At 45.6% G+C, this 20,027-nt stretch overlaps 1 protein-coding gene across 1 annotated transcript in view; it reads right to left on the minus strand.

The window, feature by feature from the left end:
* The window catches only part of FER1L5 (fer-1 like family member 5), a gene marked incomplete at both ends in the record, with an annotated part of 65,442 nt that extends 51,212 nt beyond the window's left edge, over positions 1-14,230 (minus strand). Inside the window, 6 exons of the mRNA XM_080684939.1 lie at positions 2,014-2,123; positions 2,569-2,623; positions 3,759-3,867; positions 4,581-4,672; positions 5,225-5,277; positions 14,146-14,230. Of these exons, the coding sequence (XP_080541065.1) occupies positions 2,014-2,123; positions 2,569-2,623; positions 3,759-3,867; positions 4,581-4,672; positions 5,225-5,277; positions 14,146-14,230 (504 nt within the window). The remainder of the gene's footprint in view (positions 1-2,013; positions 2,124-2,568; positions 2,624-3,758; positions 3,868-4,580; positions 4,673-5,224; positions 5,278-14,145) is intronic.
* Positions 14,231-20,027: the final 5,797 nt, after the last annotated feature.

Below are 20,027 nucleotides of genomic sequence, written 5' to 3' on the forward strand. Positions count from 1 at the left end.
TCTGCAGGCTGATGCCCTAACCACTGAGCCAAACCGCCAAACCAGCTAGGGCTCTGTTTGTTGATTTTTACTTATTTATTTTTCTTTTTTATAATTTTTTATTGATTTGAGAGAGAGAGAGAGAGAGGATGGAGAGGGAGGGAAGGAGGGAGGGAGGAAGAGAGAGAGAGAGAGAGAGAGAGAGAGAGAGAGAGAGAGAGAAAGAGAGAGATCAATGCAAAAGAGAAACATTGATTGGTTGCCTCCCATACACGCCCAGGCCAGGGATCTAACCCACAATCTGGATTATGTGCCCTGCCTGGGAATCGAACTGGTGACTCTTTAGTGCATGGGACAATGCTCAACCAGCTGAGCCACACTGGCCAGGGCTGATTTTATTTATCTATGATCTTTTTAAGGAATTTAAATTTTTAAGTTTCATGTAGTTGAATCTAGAATCTGTGGTGTAATCTCTGCTTTTATGTACTTTACCAAGATTCAGTAAAGAGACTGTGACATCTGAGCCTAGAATTAGAAGCAGGAGGGGTAGGAGCAACTTGGAGCCACATAAGATCCAGGCTGGCTGAGGCGGGGTGAGAGGAAATAGTGATGGCAGTGGAGAGCAGTGCACAGTCTTGGGAGCTTGCCACCTAACTATAGGTAGTAAATAGTATACAGGAGTCCCAGACCAGGCTGTGGGTCCAATCACTCTCCATGAGGTCTCCTGTGTCTCCATCAACTCCAGGAGCCTTTCAGAGACTAACACATCCACAGCTACCTGAGCACCAGAGACAAGAGTGGGCCAAACCAGGCTAACAGTCCTCATGCCAGCATCTTGTCCTTATCACTATGCCATAGTAAGGGGAGTGACATAGGCACACTGATATTCTTCTCTCCTGTGGTAAACTAGCCTGGTGAAAAAGGATGGGGCCAACAGGGAGAAGGAAGGAATTTCAAAGGCAGCACGTGCAAAGGCCTGGCGGCTAGAGAGAGGCTTGAGATGGGGACTGTGAGTTATCCAGGATGTTAGAGCAGCGTGGCAGGGGCAGGGGAGAGGGTAGCTTGGAAGGGCAGGCTTGGTGTATCTAGGACCTGGGAAGCCATTGTAAGGAGTTTGGATTTTGTCCGGGGGACACTGGGGTGTACTTATTTTTAAGGACATTTTTAAGCAGGTGGGTGGCTGATGAGAATGACATCTTTGAAAGACCACTTTGACTGAAGAATGAACAGGAGAGAGCTGGAAGACTGGTGTTTGGTCCAGGGAAGTGATGGCTCAAGCCAAGGAATGGAAGTGGATACAGAGAAGTAGGAGCAGTCAGATGGCATTAAGTTAGTTAGCGTTGGCCTTGGCCAGAGGCTGGATGCAGGGAGTGGGGTGAGGAAGAGTAGTAGTCAAGGTTGAATCCCAGCCTCCTGAGCAAGTGGAAGGCTGAGGCAGGCAAAACCATGGCAGAAATGTTAGGTCACAGGCTTCAGATTGAAGGGAAGTTGGGGGTTGCAGAATTCACAGTAGAACCCATGGACCTTCCCACGGATCCACTCAAACTTCCTTCAACCGGCTGAGGCAGGCAAAACCATGGCAGAAATGTTAGGTCACAGGCTTCAGATTGAAGGGAAGTTGGGGGTTGCAGAATTCACAGTAGAACCCATGGACCTTCCCACGGATCCACTCAAACTTCCTTCAACCTCTCCCATTCAGCTAATTTGACCTTGGATGTGGCTAGCCCTATGTTGTCAAGAATCCCGTGGACTCCTGCAGGGCAGGGCCCAGGCTTTCTGCTCTGTTTCCCCGGCACCTGCCAAGACCTGCTGGTGCATAGCCATCAGTGCCTCCTATTGCTCCACTGGGACTGTCTCTAGCTTCAGCTATGTGCAGAAGTTCTCCAGAGTGGCCCCTGGATGAGCAGGGATGCAGTGAGAATCTGAGGACCTGTAGCCCGGTCTGAAGCTCCAACTCTCTGCCACAACCTTGTGGAGAGGTGGGATAACTTGGGAACACCATGAGGTGTCATGCAAATTCCATGGGCTTTCAACCTGAAAGTGCTGCGGCTTTGAGGACAGCTCCTTGTGCACAGCATAGCTGGGAACCATCAGCTTCTGCCTGGCTGCTTCTAGTGCAGTTACGTCCAGGAGGTCTTCATCCCCTGAGGAAACACAGTCCAGGGTGAGCTCTCAGGGCTGGCTCAGGACATTGAGGTATTTTCTCCATTTTATTATTCTACCCACAAAGACTAGTTTCTGAATGAAAATATGGCCAAGACCTGATAGGGACACATGTCTGCCCCAGAACATTCCGTGGACCCCCACCTATCCTTAGTAACCCTGGGCCCCACTCTCCACACATGAGGGCTCTTGGAAATGGCCATCCTTAGCACTCCCTGCAGCCCATAGAGGATGCATGTGTAGAGATGACAAATGGACATATTAAGGGGACAGATAGCCTCAGCTGTGTCTGGGGATCTGGCCTCTAGACCCTAACCTGGTCACAATCCTTCTGTAGGCCTCAAGGGTTGGGTCTTGAAGGTCCCAAAATGCCCATCCAGCTATAGCTTGGGGAAAGGTAGGGGTAAGCTCCATGAAAAACCATACCTGTCTTCTCAATATCCTGGTTGGTCATATGGGCCACATGTAGAGTGATAGTGCACTACAAGGCAAAGACAAGGGGGCTATACGCCAGACCATGTGATCCTTGGCCAAGTCCCAGCACTGAAACCCAGTCCAGCCTGGTGGGCTCATGCCCAGTTCTCCAGGTTGGAGTGGTGCTGGACATAATGCAATGCCACACCATGGGGCCTTGTGCAGTATAGGGTGCAGGGAGGTTATAAACTGGTGGCTATAAACTGAGAAATGGAATAGGCAAATGGACAATAGCCAGAGCATATAGGCAAATAGAACTCTGCCCCACAATCTGCAGCACTCAGCCCAGGAAACCAAACCAGTATCTACAGTAACCAGCCCAGAAAGCCAGTGTGCTATAAATCAGACTTACAGGAAGCCAGACCACTAGCTCTAGCAACAATCCAGGAAGCAAACAATAGTGATCAGCCCCAAATAGCCTGGACTTGATTAATAACTGCAACTGCCCTAATTTTTGTCCCCACTTCCAGCTTAGGACTAATCAGAGAAAGCCAAATGTGCACCCTAACCAATCACATAGGATGCCCAGCTTCTAGAGACGTCACTTATAGCTTTCCCAGGCCAACAACCTCCCATCCACAAGCACCAGGAGTCTCCCCTTTTTCTGCTGTAGAGATTTCCCCCTCCTCTGCCTGCCTTCGAGTCTCTGCCAAACACACGTGATGGTGGCTGACTCCCTTGCTATAGCCAATTCTGAATACATAGCCTTTGCTGGTTCTCATCTGGTTGGTCTTCATCTGTTTCCACATGGCTTAGCCACCTCCTCTGTAAAGCCTTCCTCAACCTCCAAGCAGAATCATTCATCCCCTCTTGACCTCAGTGACCTAGCTCTCTTCACTCTTGTGCACTGTGCTGGAGCACTTGTGATCGTGAGTGGTGCCTATTCCAATAGACTGTGGGTTTCATTCACTATAGTATCCAGGCCTAGCACAGTCGCAGACATCCAGCGGATGATCACCTAAATAGTCTAAGTGGGTGGGCGGGCAAGTAGGGAAGTCCGGGAGAAGATGGCATTGTGATGAGACCCCTGAGGGCAGGATGCAGTCTCTGGATGAGGTCACGGGCCCTCTGCTGAAGCAGAGTAGCCCAGTTTCTCGGGTTGTCCCCAATCTTCCAATTACCCTTCCTGGGACCCAACTCACATCTGTGGGCTTCATGGAATGGTTGAGGAGGGTCAGGTCCTTCACAAAAAGAACTTCTCTTGGTTTTATTACCAAGGGCTTGAGCAGTATTGTGACCAAGCCAATGAACCTGGGAGATAAGGAGCAGGTATGGGAGCCTGAGCCAGGGGAAGGGGTGTCCTTCCCTGTCCCAAGCAGGACTTTATCTAGAGATGGTTTTCTCTCCTAGAGGCTGTGTTTTCCATAGAGGGGTCGAAGGAAGAACACAGTGATGGGGAACAGCCATGAGAGGACACAGGATCTTGAGTCTCTGGGAATTGGCTTTGGGGCTCTCTGGGCATTGGGCACCCTAGTTACTGGCTCTGCCTGCCAAGCCCCTTCCCAGAAGCTCTGCTCCCACACTCATCCTGAATGGGAACTATGCCAAATAACAGCTGATTGGGCAACTGATTGGACTGGGGGTGGACACCTGACTGAAACTAGGCCAATTAGATTCTTTCTTGTAGAAATATTGATCTATGATACCATAGCTTCCATCTCAGTGGATGTCAGTCTCAGCTGAATGGGGCCTTGAGGAATAGACAGAGAGATGCAGAGATTTGGGAATCCTGTGGCTTCAGAAGAGACAGGCTGCTCCTGAGCTCCTAGGTTCCTAGTTCTAGTTGATCTTCACTCCTAGCCTCACTGCCCTTCCACAAGTCCCCTGTCCCCCGCCCCCGCTCCTTTTTTGAAGTAGCTGGCTGGGGTGGGTTCAGGTCCATGTGATTGAATTTTGGATTAAAGCCAGGAGACTTGCTGTAGCTTTGTTAGGGAGTCAGGCTCCTGTGCCTCTCTCTATCTTACCTTTCTTTCTTTTCTGAGCACAAGTCCTGAAGGATGACTTGTAGGAAAGAGTCATTCCGTAGGGGGTGGTTCCAGAGGTGCCAAATTAGGGTCTGTGGGAGGCACAGAGAAGTCAGCATCCCTTCTCTACCCTCCCCTTCCCATCCTTCTAGGACAACAGGCTAGCACAGTGTTTTTCTCAACCTGAGGACCCTCAGTCAAGTCTAATTTCCTCAGAGGATGGCATTTGCTACCAGGGTGCTGGGCATCCTCCCTGGGTCTCCATAGCTTGAACGGCAGTGTTGTGGGCATGTTAGTTAAGAGGTTTGGGGACCAAGGGGTAGTGGGAACATGGATGGATGGAAAGTGAGCAGAGATCCTGCACAGGGAGCCTTGTCTCTGCTTCAGGTTTCTGGGGACATCAGAATGGCCAGGTTGGACAGGACGGACTACACCATGGTCCATCCCCAGAGTGGGGAAGAAGGGCCAGAGCAGCAGTGGGCAAATGTGGCTGCTGCAGCCCTCAGGCCTTCACAGCCTTGTCAGCTGAGAGGCTACTCCCAGGCCAAGATGCCCAGCCTTGGGAAAAGCTTGTGAGGCTCCATGTCCTCTCCCTCACTATTGGGTGTCACTGCCTCTTCTGGGCTTGCCCTGATACATCTTACTTCGTTCCATGTGGGGTTATTTCCTTCCCCCTCAGAAGTTTTCTTCTTGACATCTGCAAAGACATGAAGTGGCTGGTATTGGGGACAGGAAATATTTCAAAGTCTAGGTTCAAGTGGGGTAAAGAGAGGTGGGAAGCTCTAAAAAACTTCAAGTCACCCTGGCAGTGTGGCTTAGTTGGTTGGAGGGTTGTCCTGTACACCACAAAGTCATGGGTTTGATTTCCAGTCATAGCACACACCCAGGTTGCTGGTTGGATCCCTAGTCCAGCACATGTGGGAAGCAACCAATTGATGTTTCGCTCTCATATCAATGTTTCTCTCTATCTCCCTCTCCCTTCCTTTCTCTATAACATTAATAAAAGCATGTCCTCAGGTGAGGATTTAAAAAAACACACAAAAGATAAATCTTTAAATCTATAATGGCAGGTGTGAAATGGGACTGATTCCTTCTTCCTCAAGGGTTTCAGAATTTCTCACTTTTTGTAAGTGTGACATCAGCCCTGGGGACGGATTATGTTTTGTGTTTGTTTCTGTTTCTTCCTGAGTACATAGTTCCCAGCCATCTTGCAGCCAGGTGGGGCCATGTTCTGGCCAAAGGGGCATAGGAGGGACATTCACCACTGCCAGGCCTGGCTCCTAAAATCTCCCATGAGGTTCTCCATCCTCCTTCTCCCTACTGCCCAAATCCACACTCACGACCTGCTGGCAGGGGTACTTTGCAGCCACAGAAGCATGCAGCTGGTCTCTAAACCACTCAGCAGAGCTGCCTGACAGCGCCATCCACACAGGGCTTGATGTAAGCAAGAAATTAACTTTTATTGTGTTCTGGCACTGAGATGCAAGGGTTTATTTATTCTCAGAGCAAAGCCTAGTGTACCCAAAGAGACATCCCAAAACACTGATAATGGGTTAAAAGCTCTTTAGCTGCTAAAATCCCCCTCCTCCAGAAATATCTTTAACAAAGAACAGTCTGTAGCCCTGCAAAGAAACTCTAAATTCTTATATTACTTGTTACATTACTTTGATATTCTTCTCATGGTGGGGGGGGGGGAGGGGGGGAGAGAGAGAGAGAGAGAGAGAGAGAGAGAGAGAGAGAGAGAGAGAGAAATGGAAGGAATCGCATGCTTGCCTCATGTCTCTCGTAGAAAGTCTTCTCACTCCCCATGTACCCTGGAAAACCTCATTTGCCTGTAGCTACCTTTCCATAATCTTCACCAATAAATGGTTCATTTTTATTTTTCTTCTTTCCCTTTTAATCCCAGCTCTTTGTTATGAAGATATAGTGCCCTGGTGCACAGATTTGTGCACATGGAAAGGAAATTAATTAGAAGGTGGCCAGCGGGGCAGGACTAGGCAAGACAGGCTGGACACACCCTGGAGCTAACCTCCCACGGTCCCTCCCCAGGAAGCTGCACCTGGGGCAGCACTGCAGTTTGAAGGGCATCTGTGGAGTGAGTGGGGTCCCCCCAGTAAGTGGGGTCCCTCAACCTGGCCTGTGGGGATTGGGCTGAAACCGGCTCTCTGACATCCTCCGAGGGGTCCTGGATGCGAGAGGGCGGTTCTTGGGTGACGCACCCCAGAATCCGGCTCCCTCTTCTCTGGTTCTGGGGTGTGTCACCCAAGAACCGCCGCTGCCAAGTCACCACAGCTTGACAGCTCCTGCGTTGAGTGTCTACCCCCTGGTGGTCAGTGTTTATCATACCTACTGGCCAGTCAGACAGTCAGACGGTCGCTTAGCCTTTTATATATGTAGACTAGGGGCCCGGTGCACAAAGATTCGTGCACGGGGGGTGGGTCCCTCAGCCTGACCTGTACCCTCTCCAATCTGGGAGCCCTCAGGGGAGCCCTCTCCAATCCGGGAGTTTCTGTCTGTCTTTGCAATCATGTGAGTGAATTGTCTGAGAACCCAACCCAGTTTGGTTTGTTGCTCACAGAATAATAGAGGCTTTTTTTTTCTTTGCTTCATTGGTGGAGATTTCTTGGAAGTTTTAGAATATCTTCCCTTTAATTTTTCCTAGACACTCTGATTTTACTTATGTCTCTCACCTTTGCTTTCCATCCATCCCCCACTGCAACAGTAACTTGCTCCAGGCTCAGTGTCTAGGAGATTTGTCTGCCACCAGAACTATGATTCCCAGCATTCCTGGCGCTCCCCACGCTTTGGGCTTCCGCTTCTGGTCCTGGGGCTGCCACCAGAACTACTACTCCCAGAATTCCTGGTGCTCCCTGCACTCTGGGTTTTCCCTTCCTGCTCTGTCTCTGTCCCACAGCCTCCTGCTCTGCCAAGTCCTCCAAACTGCCAGCTCTCCCTCTCTGATCTCCATCTGGCAGCTTGGGGAGACAAGTTCCCCAAGCCGCTCCACTCTCCGCTGGCTCTCCTGCTCTGCTCTCCGCCCAGCGCCTGTGTATGCAATTTAACCTGCCATCTTTGTTGGGTTAATTTGCATACTCACTCCTGATTGGCTGGTGAGCATAGCAGAGGTATGGTCAATTTACACGTTTTTCTTTTATTATATAGGATACTTAAACTCTTTCATTCCCTCTCATAAATGCTTTAACCCCTCCCTCCCACCTTCCTTGGACTTTTCCCCTTATCTATTAAAAATGGAGACAATAAAACTTCCCTTATTTGCCTCATGCATTTGTTTTGAGGAGCAAAAATCAATATATTTATGAAAATATAAATTTTTGTTGATTATAAAAATAATTAGTATTCTTGGGCAATTTTCAGAAGTTGTAGAAAGAGTTCATATATTATCTATTAAAGTCTTTACATTGGGACTTCCAGTACACACAATCTTGCCTTGTCCCACAACCACATTAATTTACAACTAAACTATAGAACAGCCATCATTCAGAACTACCTGAAATTGAGCTGAATGGAAGTCCTACAGATAAGGATATAAAGAAGCCACATCGAGACTGATCCGAGGGCCAGAGACACAGAACAGGCTGGTCCCACACCCAAATGTAGTGGATAAAAACCTGGAGGAATATCTTGGCTGTGGAGGTCACCCCTGAGGAGCGAGGGGTCCCAGCCCCACAGCAGGCCCCTCAGTCCAGGGTTCCAGTGCTGAGAAGAGAAGTCCCCATAACTTCTGACTGTAAAAACCAGTGGGGATTGAAGCTGAGTGAGACTGAGGCTGCTTGAGTCCACAGCATTCCTCTTAAAGGGCCCATGCACTGCCTTACTCAGACTCCTTCCTCTGAGCTGGGGGCAGGAGAAGTGGTAGGGTGGGGTGGCAGGCAGCAGCTTGAAAGGCACCAGAGACTTATGGGGAGGAACTTAATTGTCTGGTATCAGGGGGAGAGCTGAAGGGGTAGCTTTCTTCCAAACAGAAGTGCTGGCAGAGGCCTTTTCCTTTGATGAGCCCTCCCCCCGACAGAGCAGGCAGATGCCATATCTGAGACTCGATCAACCTTGTTAACACTGTCTCCCTCCACACACATACTGGTGATTCCCTGAGGCCCTGCCCAACCCAACTTTCAGGTCCACCCATGCTATTTCCAGTGGCTTTTCCATACAAATGGCCTATCTTGGCTCATGCTTCAGATTTTCCTAAATTCTCTAAAACAAGCAGCATCTGGTCTCAAAGATCCCTGTACCTCTAGCTAAGTGGCCCCAGGCCTGGCACTAGCAGCAGCCAGTCTTGGTTCCCAGCTTGATCTCCCCTGGGTACCTCCAAGCCCAGCACAAGTGGCAGCCATTTGCAGATTGCTTTGTAGCTCATGCCAAGTGGCTCTAAGCAGGACACAGGCAGTGGCTGACCTTGGCCTGCACATCCTGGGGGCCCAGAGCCAGCACACCCAGTGGATAGCTTCAGATCACATTGAAGCACCATCACCAACCACTTCCACAAGGAAGACACCCAAGGGGTAGACTCAGTGGGCACCAGTGTCCTGCTGAAATAAGTCTTGTTCTGTAGGGTGGACCCTTGCACAGCAAGGTGGGTAGAAGTCGGTGGTCAGTAGTCACAGCCAGTCCTTGCAGCTGATCAGCCTGGATAAATACCTTACATTGACATGCCAATAACAATCAGAGCTCAGCTACAAGAGGAGGGTGTATAACCCACACAGGGGCAGGGTGCACCTCAAGTACTCAGCTTCGAGGAGGCTGTGCCACTGGACCCTAACATACACCTACCACATTAGGCCACTCTACCAAGCCTGGGAGATGTAGCAGCTCTACCTAATACATAAAAACAAACACAGGGAGGCTGCCAAAATGAGGAGACAAGGAAACATGGCTCAAATGAAAGAACAGAACAAAACTCCAGAAAAACAATTAACTAAAATGGAGGCAAGAAATCTACTAGATGAAGAGTTAAAAACACTGGCTATAAGAATGCTCAATGAGAGGGAAGTAGGACTTCAACATGGTGGCTCTGGTACTGGCTTCTGCTAAGGTGACAGCCTGGCCTGGGGCAGGCAGAGTTGAAGGTGGTGGTGTTCACTCTCCCTAAGAGCCATCAGCCAGAACTGAGGTTGGTGGTGCCAGCATCTTTTGGCTTCTGGGACGGTGGTGGCAGTGGCATTCAGGTTCTAAATGGCTTCTAAAAAGTTGGATGAGGATTTTCATGGGACTTTCAGTTTACCTTAATGATGTCCCATTTAAAATAGGAGACAAATTCAAAACACCAGCTAAAGTGGGTCTACCTATTAGCTTCTCCCTGCCTGATTGTTTGCAGTTGTCAGAGAAGTATAGTATGACTTCTCCTTGGACAAGAAAACCATTGAGTGGGCTGCAGATATTAAGAAAATCCAAGAAACCCAGCAGGAAGCAGCGTGTAAGGCTGAGGAAGCAGAAGTTAAAGTGAATTCTAAGAGTGGCCCCAGCGGGCGATAACAAAATGAGCTTCTCCAACATTCACAGTACAGCTACAATGCCACCTCCTATTAACCCCATCCTTGCCACCTCACAGCACAATAGCAGCCTCACCCGACTTGGGTCAGCAGCAGTGCCATGAAACAGAAAGTTCTCAGCCCACGCCACACAAAGGCAGATTTCAAGCCTGCTCACTTTGAGTGTGAAGAAGACCCATTTGATAACCTCGAGTTAAAAATTATTGATGAGAAGGAAGAACTGAGAAACATTCTGGTAGGACCCACTGGACCCATTCTGGCTCAGTTATTGGGCAGTAACTTGCCTAGAGGAGGCTCTGGGTCTGTGTTACAGGATGAAGAAGATAAAAAAATATGAACAATAAAATGGCAATAAATATATAGCTACCAACAATTGAATCTAAAAAACAAGATAAACTAACAAGCAGAACAGAAACAGAATCATAGAAACAGAGAATGTTTTGACAGTTGCCAGATGGGAGGAGTGTTGTGGGGGGGATGGGTGAAAAAGGTGAAGGGATTAAGAAATACAAATTAGTTGTTACAGAATAGTCATGGGAATGTAAAGCATAGGGAATATATTCAATAATCTATATATATAAAACCCTAATATGCAAATAGATCAAACGGTGGAACAACCGAACAACTGGTCACTATGACATGCACTGACCACCAGAGGGCGTGCACGGAACGTGGCGGGCATCGGCGGCAGGATGGTGGAGCAAGTGAGCGGGGGCACCAGACCAAGGCGGGATGCTGGTCGGTGTCATCGGGGCGAGCCTCTGTTGCTTACTGAAAATTCTTTGCTCCTGTATGCTGCAGTCCCACCGGGTGCTCGCACCCGCTGCTGCGGGGAGCCAGGTTGCAGGCAGACAGGGGACCGGGGGCCAGGGGGGAGGGGCCAGGCAGGGGCGCAGAGGATGGGCCAAGACCCGCCCCTGTGCCCACTGCAGCCTCACGACCCACAGTTCCTTTCAAGGTGCACAGATTCATGCACTGGGCCCCTAGTAGTATAATAACTATGTATGTTGTCAGATAGATGTGAGATTTATCAGGATGATCACTTATTAAGTATGTAATGTCTAATCACTGGGGTGTACACCTGAAACAAATACAATAATGTATGTCAACTGTAATTGAAAATAAAAAATGATTTAAAAAATAATAAGATAAAATCCTCACATTGATCCTATGAAGCAGGTACTTTTTTTTTTCTTTAAACTTGAGTTTGTGGCGTAACCCTATTTCACGGAAGCTTGAGATAAATAATTTGAGAAAAGTATTAACCTTCTCTTTTTTCCATAACCATGCCTTAGTAAAAATGTCAGAATAAAAGAAATAATGGTGAGAGAAACCAAGATGGTGGCATAGGTAAACAGCTGAACTTGCTGCCTCGCACAACCACTTTAAAACTACAACTAAAAGACAAAACAGACATCATCCAGAACCACAGGAAGGCTGGCTAAGTGGAAATTCTACAACTAGAAGGAAAGAGAAAAGCACAATGAGACTCAGAGGAGCTGCGGAAGTAAAGTGCAGAGGTACGAAGGCGTGCGCGGAGAGGGCTGGCAACTGAGTATGTGGCTGTCTTTTTCAAGAGGGAGGGAGACACAAGCTTCCTACTGCTCTGAACTCCAGTTCCGGGCGAGACTCTGAGGACCCAGACTCATACAGGGAGAAACTGGACTGTCTGGCAGCGGGCAAAACTCAAGGGCAGCTTTCTCTCAGAGGTGCTTGCAGCGATTACCGTGGGACACTGAGACCCAGGGGCCTCTTAGGGCAGGGCTGACAGGAAGCCATTGCTGTTTCCTCGGCCCTGAGATTCCGCCCCATCCAAGCTGTTCGCAGAGGCTTTTGCATATGAATGGCCTGGTCCTTTGAAATCTAAACTTACCTAACAAACTGCAGCTGAGTCAGAGAGACCCAGAACATCCAAAAGAAGGCCCAAGACCCCACAGGAGCTTGCATTGCTTTACAGCTGGGCCTCATGTGGGCACCTCCAAAACCCAAACAAAGAAGAGGAATCTGCAGATCTCTCTGTAGCTCCTGCTGGGTGGCCTCAGGCAGAGGCTAAATTTGCACCTCCTTGGAGATCCAAGAGCCAGTGTACCCAGGGGTCAGAGTAGGACCATCCAGATTACAACTCCTCAGATCCATAAGGGACACACTCAGGGGGCAGACTCAGTGAGCACCAAAGCCCCACTGAAGCAAATCTTGCCTCATAAGGGTGTCTCCAGCACAGAAGTTCTCCCATCGTAGACACAGCTGATCCTCACAGCCAATTGGCCTGGAGGTCAATTCCCCCCAGTGATACAAACAACAATCAAGGCTTAACTACAACAAGGCTGTGCACACAGCCCACAAAGGGGTGCACCAAGAGTGTCCACCTCAGGTAACTGGAGAGGCTGAGCCACTGGGCCCTATAGGACACTTAGCACATAAAGCCACTCTGTCAACTCAGGGAAGCAGCCAAAATGTGGAGATAAAGAAACAGGTCACAAATGAAAGAAATGGAGGAAAGCAAACGACTGGATATAGAGTTCAAAACCACGGTTATAAGGTTTTTTAAGAATTTTCTAGAAAAGGCCGATAAATTGCCGAAACCGGTTTGGCTCAGTGGATAGAGCGTCGGCCTGCGGACTGAAGGGTCCCGGGTTCGATTCCGGTTAAGGGCATGTACCTTGGTTGCGGGCACATCCCCAGTGGGAGGTGTGCAGGAGGCAGCTGATCGATGTTTCTCTCTCATCGATGTTTCTAGCTCTCTATCCCTCTCCCTTCCTCTTTGTAAAATATCAATAAAATATATTAAAAAAAAAAAAAAAAAGAAAAGGCCGATAAATTTAGCGAGACCCTCGAGGATATGAAAAAGGACCAATTAAAAATTAAGCATACACTGACTGAAATAAAAAATAATATACAGAGATCCAACAGCAGACTAGAGGATCGCAAGAATCAAGTCAAAGATTTGAAATACAAAGAAGCAAAAAACACTCAACTGGAAAAGCAAAAAGAAGAAAGAATCCAAAAATATGAAGATGGTTAAGGAACCTCTGGGACAACTTCAAGCGTACCAACATCCGAATTATGGGGGTGCCAGAAGAAGAGAAAGAGCAAGATACTGAAAACCTATTTAAAGAAATAATGACAGAAAACTTCCCTGACCTGGTGAAAGAAATAGACTTACAAGTCCAGGAAGTGTAGAGAACCCCAAACAAAAGGAATCCAAACAGGACCACACCAAGACACATCATAATTAAAATGCCAAGAGCAAAAGACAAAGAGGGAATATTAAAAGCAGCAAGAGAAAAACCGTTACCTACAAGGGAGCACCCATATGATTTTCAGCTGATTTCTCAACAGAAACGATGCAGGCCAGAAGGGAGTGGCAAGAAATATTCAAAGTGATGAATAGCAAGAACCTACAACCAAGATTACTCTACCCAGCAAAGCTATCATTCAGAATTGAAGGTCAGATAAAGAGCTTCAGAGATAAGAAAAAGCTAAAGGAGTTCATCACCGCCAAACCAGTATTATATGAAATGTTGAAAGGTATTCTTTAAGAAGAGGAAGAAGAAGAAAAGGGTAAAGATAAAAGCTATAAACAACAAATACATATCTATCAACAAGTAAATCTAAAAATCAAGTGAATAAAAAAATCTTATGAACAGAATAATCTGGTGAATATAATAGAATCAGGGGCATAGGAAGGGAGTGGACTGACAATCCTTGGGGAGGAAAGGGGTGTGGGGGTTCAGAAAGAGACTTGACAAAAATCATACACCTATGGATGAGAACAGTGGTGGGGGGTAAGGGCATGGGGTGGGGTGGGAACCGGGTGGAGGGGAGCTATGGGGGAAAAAAAGAGGAACAACTGTAATAATCTGAACAATAAAGATTAAAAAAAAAGAAATAATGGTAATAAAGATGATAAGTTATGAAAGAACTGGAGGGTGTCCACCTTAGTTTTCTGTCAGACAGAGCATCTTTCACATAATAGGGCACCAATAATCCTATTGTTTTCATTGAATACATGTTGCCTCTTGGGGCGTCTCTCTTCCATCCAGAATCCTGGTGCTTACCTCTGAAGTAGACAGACACACAGGGTCTGGGTGTGGGGGTTAAGGGCGGGTTAATCTTGGCCGACTCCACTACAACACGCAACATGTTGGCGACTTCTTTCCTCCAAAGCTTCCTTCTTCGAGCACCTTTGTCCAAAGCTTCCCCCAGGGCTTATGGGGCTAGTGGACGCCTGAGTCTGTTGCTTAGCAATAGAGGTGATGTCACAAAGGTGGATAGTTCCCTGTTCTGGGGAAGAATCAAGGGGAATGAGAGGAGGAAGAAATCAGGGCATGAAGTCAGGGGCTTGAGGTGACTAGGCCCCTAGCAACAAAACAATATGACTTTTCATTTCCTCTTTCTTTTCTTTATTCTTTTATTCTATTCTTCTGGTTTCAAGATCAGATATAAGGATAATATTTTCTCTTTATACAAGCAAGTTATCTGCAGAGAACCGTTGCCAAGGTCTTACAATTTAGATGAGAAAATAAGGGAAGCGAGGCAATCTGAGCAAAGGGATAGGAAAGTAAAAGACTATTTCAATCATGTTTTAGTAGAAGTCCTGCCTAATGTGTAAGCAAACATTTAGGCCTTCTTTCTTCTGAAGGAATCCTAAGTTCAGATATGAGTCTCTCTTTAACAAAAGAAATTAGCTCTTATGCCCTCTGGGTTTGTAAAGTTAAAGAAAAGTCTCAATGCCATTGCAATTTTGACTGCTCTCAAGGCCTCTTGGCTGAGGATGGAGTTGTGTCATTTGCTCTTGTCTTCCACGTGAAGGCTTTTTCTGCTTGAACATTATATAAGTTACATCTTATCCAGTCAGTGATTAGTGTGAAAATTAATGCATGTTTAAAAATGCACATTAGTTGATGAAACCATTTGAGCCTTTGCAGGTCTGAACGTGTCTTTATTCTGCCCTTACATTTGACTGATAATCTGGCTGGGTGTGTCAGTCAGGATGGACTCTGTTATGCTGAGGTAACAAACAAACAAACCCAAAACCTCAGTGGCTCAAAACAATAAAGCTTTTTTTTTTCTTTTCTTTCAGAGCAGCAGTACTAAGGTATAATTCACATACCATAAATTCTGTCTTTTAAACTATATAATTCAGGCTTTTAATATATTCACAAGGCTGTGCAATTATCACCACTATTTAATTCTAAAATATTTCATTGCCCTGAAAATAAAACTTCATATCCATCAGTGGTCACTGCTCATTTCTCTCTGGAAACCATGAATCCACTTTTTGTCTCTATAGATGTGTTTAATCTGGACACTTCATATACATGGAATCATACAATATATGGTCATTTAAAAATATTTTTAATTGGTTTCATAGAGAGAGAGAGAGACATCGATTTGTTGTTCTACTTTATGCATTCATTGGTTGCTTCTTGTATGTGCCCTGATTGGAGATCAACCACAACCTTGGCATATCCAGACAATGCTCTAACCAACTGAGCTACCTGGCCAGGGCCACAATATCTGGTCTTTGTGACTGGCATGTTTTCAGTGTTCATCCATGTTGTAACATGTACCAGCATTTCATTCCTTTTTATGGCTTAATAAATCCATTGTATAAATATACCACATTTTGTTTATCCATTCATCTGCTGATGGACATTCAGGTAGTTAGCAATCTTTGGTTATTATTAGTAATGCTGCCCTGAACATTTGTATACTTGGATATATGTTTTTAATTATCTTGAGCACATTCCTAGAAGTGGAATTGCTGGGTCATATGGTAACCCTATGTTTAACTTTTTGAGGCATTGCCAGACTGTTTTCCAAAGTGGCTGTACCATTCTACAATCCAACCAGCAACGTATGAGGGTTTTTAAAAAATGTATGGCATTCTTTTTTCTCCCCCAATTTTTTTTAATTGCTTTTATTCAGAAGAAGGGAGAGAGAGAAAGAGAAAGGGAGAGAGAGAGAGAGAGAGAGAGAGAGAGAGAGAGAGAGAGAGAGAGAGAGACATTGATCAGCTGCCTCCCACATGCACCCCAACTGGGAATCAAACCTGCCACCCTTCGGTGCATGGGATAATGCTCCAACCAACTGAGCCACACTGGCCAGGGCCATATAAGGATTTTAATTTCTCCACATACTTGCCAATACTTATCATTTTTTGTTGTTGTTGAAGATGATTTTTTAGCCATCTTAATGTATGTGAAGCAGTAAAGATTTATTTTTTTCATCTTGAACTATGTCTCATGTTGGTGTCAACCAATTCATCAATCATTAATCAGTCAACACAGGAAACAGCCACTATATCCTGAGCTATGTTCCATGAAGGACACAAAGAATCACTGACTTTGAGGATTTATGCTCTCTTTACAAAACAAAAAGGAAAGTTAACACAAGCAGTCTATAGTCATATCAAAATTCTTTTGTTTTTAATTATTGATTTGAACAAGAGAGAAACATTGATTTGTTGTTCCACCATTTATGCATTAATTGGCTGATTCTTGTATATGCCCTGATCAGGGATGGAACCTGCAACCTTGTCATATTGGGACGACACTCTAACCAACTGAGCTACCCAGCCAGGACCGGTACCACAGTTCTTACAGGAACATCTAGGGCCCTGCAGGCTCTGGTCTAAGTCTGTCTCTCCAACTTCGTCTCTCTCCACTCCTCCATTCACTGACCACTACTTCCAAGCTACAATGTCCTCACCTTTTTTGTTGTTGTTGTTATCAAGCTCCTTTATATCTCATTGCCTTTGTCTTTGCTGTTCTGCTCCTGGAGAGCTTTTCTCACAGCTTCTACCATGTCACTCATTCTCCGATGTTGGTTTCAGCTTCAATGTCACCTTCACAGGGACATCTTCCCCATCACCCAAGCCGAGGCTGGATTACTGTTTTACTCTCTTTCATTACCTTGTACTTTTCCTTATTGCCATAGGAGTTGTGAGGGATTAAATGCCTAGGTTCTGGAGCCATGCTGCCTGGTACCAGTTCTGCCTTTGATACTAACTAGCTATGTGACCTTGGGAAAGATACTTTACCTCTCTGGACATGACTACAATAGAATCTAGGAGTTGAGAAGGTTAAATGAAGTAAATAATTTATGTCACTTAGAGTTTATTTGGTATTCTCTAAATGTTAGCCCTTACTATCACAATTATAAATTAAATAATTATTTATCTATATATATAAAAGGCTAAGTGACTGACCGTCTGACCGTCCAACCGACCATCCGGCCGGTACATATGACTCACATATGATGGCACTGGCAATTTAAAAATAAACATTGACTCACATGTGCATGATACATATACTAACTAGTAAAGCTCTTGCTGGTGCCAATCTAGACAAAGTAGGAATATTCCTACCTGAACCTGTTTTCAGACATAGTTATATGTTGCTTTCTCTAGAGTTTGAAGAATGTGTGACATTAAAGTTGTAAATACTTCATCACAAGGGAAATTAGTCAAGCACTCTGAAAATGTTTTTACTCTTAATGTGGTATGCAAGGAGATTAGAATAAGTTTAATCAATTTATCAGTCATTGTTTTTATCAGCGTTTCATATCATGTTTTTATTTTTATATCATGTTTGTGTTGTTTTTATATCATGTCTTTGTTGTTGTTATATTAATGTTTCATATCATGTTTTTATTTTTTCTAATTAATTTCCTTTCAATGTGCATGAATCTGTGCACCGGGCCACTAGTGTAGATTATAAAGAAGTAGGCTATATCCTCAGCACCTAGCACAGTACTTATATCACATAGTAGGGACTTAAGAAATATTTGTGAATAAATGAAGGCCAAGTGTATCCTACAGGATATCAGAGGAAGGAGAGGTGTTATAGAGAAGAGATGGCCAACTCTAATCCATTGGATGTCTTGGATGGAGAAAATGATTGTGAAGTTGCATCTGGGTTCAGAGGGAGAGTAGACTGTTATTAATGAATCATGCTTGCCATTGCAGGGCAGGCACTATGGTTTTAACATCCCACTACGGAGAAGGCTTTCTGTTAGTTGGAAATAGTTCAGAATTGTGAATTGCCTCCTTTCTCTGCACTGCCTAACTCCACTCCCACCCCCACCTTTCCTCTAGGCCAGTGGTTCTCAACCTTTCTAATGCCATGACCCTTTAATACAGTTCCTCATGTTGTGGTGACCCCCCAACCATAAAATTATTTTTGTTGCTACTTCATAACTTTGCTACTGTTAATGAATCGTAATGTAAATATCTGTGTTTTCTGATGGTCTTAGGCTCTACAGCAGCGGTTCTCAACCTGTGGGTCGCGACCCACAGGTTGAGAACCGATAGCAGGGTCACCTAAGACCATCGGAAAACACAGATATTTACATTATGATTCATATACACACTGAGTGGCCAGATTATTATGCATTCAGAGATCATAATAATCTGGCCACTCAGTGTATTTTGTCAAATATGAATATTGCTACTACAGCTTTTTTTTTTTTCCACTTGCATGGAAAATTTTTTCCCATCCCTCCACTTTCATCCTGTGTGTGTCTTTTGTTTTGAGGTGGGTCTCTTGTAGACAGCATATAGTTGGGTCATGTTTTTGTATCCATTCAGGTACCCTGCACCTTTTGATTGGAGCATGTAATCTATTTACATTTAGGGTTATTATTGAGAGGTACTTATTTATAGCCGTTTAAATTCTGTATGGATAGATTTCTTTCTGTTTCTTCTTCTCAGTAATCCCTTTAGCATTTCTTGTAATGCTGGCTTGGTGGTGATGAACTCTTTTAGCTTTTTTTTTTTGGTCTGGGAAGCTCTTTATTTGACTGTCTATTTTGAATGATAGCCTTGCTGGATATAGTAATCTTGGTCTCAGATCCTTGCTTTCCATTACCTTGAGTACTTCATGTCATTCCTTCTGGCCTGTAGAGTTTCTGATGAGAAATAAGGTGTCAGCATTATGGGAACTCCTTTGTAGGTAACAGTTTTCTTTTGCTGCCTTTAAGATTCTCTGTCTTTAATTTTTGGCATTTTAATTATGATGTGTCTGGGCGTGGGTCTGTTTGGATTCTTCTTGTTTGGGGTTCTCTGTGCCTCCTGAACTTGTGTGACTTTTTCCTTTACCAGATTAGGGAAGTTTCCTACCATTATTTCTTCAAACACCTTCTCTGTAGGGAGCAGTTATAGGGTTAAGCCTCGGACTGACCTGCTGGCAAAGTCGCAAACAAGTCCCAGCTTGGAAGGCACAGTCCTCTAAGCATAATTAAGCTTGATCTTGTGACTGCTCCCTAGATCTTTCCTGGGTAGCTAATGAGCTGTGGGAGGGGCAGCAAGTGCTGCCAAAACAAGTGAAACTTACAAGAACATTGTAAATTACCTTGTTTTCCCCTGACTATAAATAAAGCATCAGCTTTGCAGTCTGGATCTGTTCTGTGGCCTCAACAAGGCACAGAAGATCCAGACCCAGCTTATTCTCTTTGTCTGTCTTTTTCTTCATCCTTCACCGGCCCTCCCTCAGGCTCCCCAAATCCTTGGCTGTGCTGGCGCAGCTCAAGTGGCGCCCAACGCGGTGCTGAGTTCAGCCCAAGTGGCACTCAATGCGGACCTGAGTGTGAGGGAACTGCAATTGTCAGGTGAAAGGAGGCCCCAAGGCGTGTGCATGCAGTAAGTAAGGAAGGGGTGTAGTACTAGCTAGGTGTAAAACATGGGAAATTTAGGATCGCAGGAAAAGAATGTATGCATATCCATGCTTAAGGCTATGCTCCAAGCAAGGGGCTGTTCTGTGAGGTATGAACAGCTTTTCGATTTTTTGGATTTTGTGAGTAAAACCTGCCCATGGTTTTCTGAGGAAGAAAAGGTAAATATAGAGGCATGGGAGAAGGTAGGAAAACAACTTCGTGATCATTATAAAGCTGAAGGTCCAGAGGAAATGCCTGCCTCTACTTTCAGTCTGTGGTCCCT

This window comes from Plecotus auritus (assembly GCF_963455305.1).
Source record: "Plecotus auritus genome assembly, chromosome: 8".
In the NCBI taxonomy this organism is placed as follows: Eukaryota; Metazoa; Chordata; class Mammalia; order Chiroptera; family Vespertilionidae; genus Plecotus; species Plecotus auritus.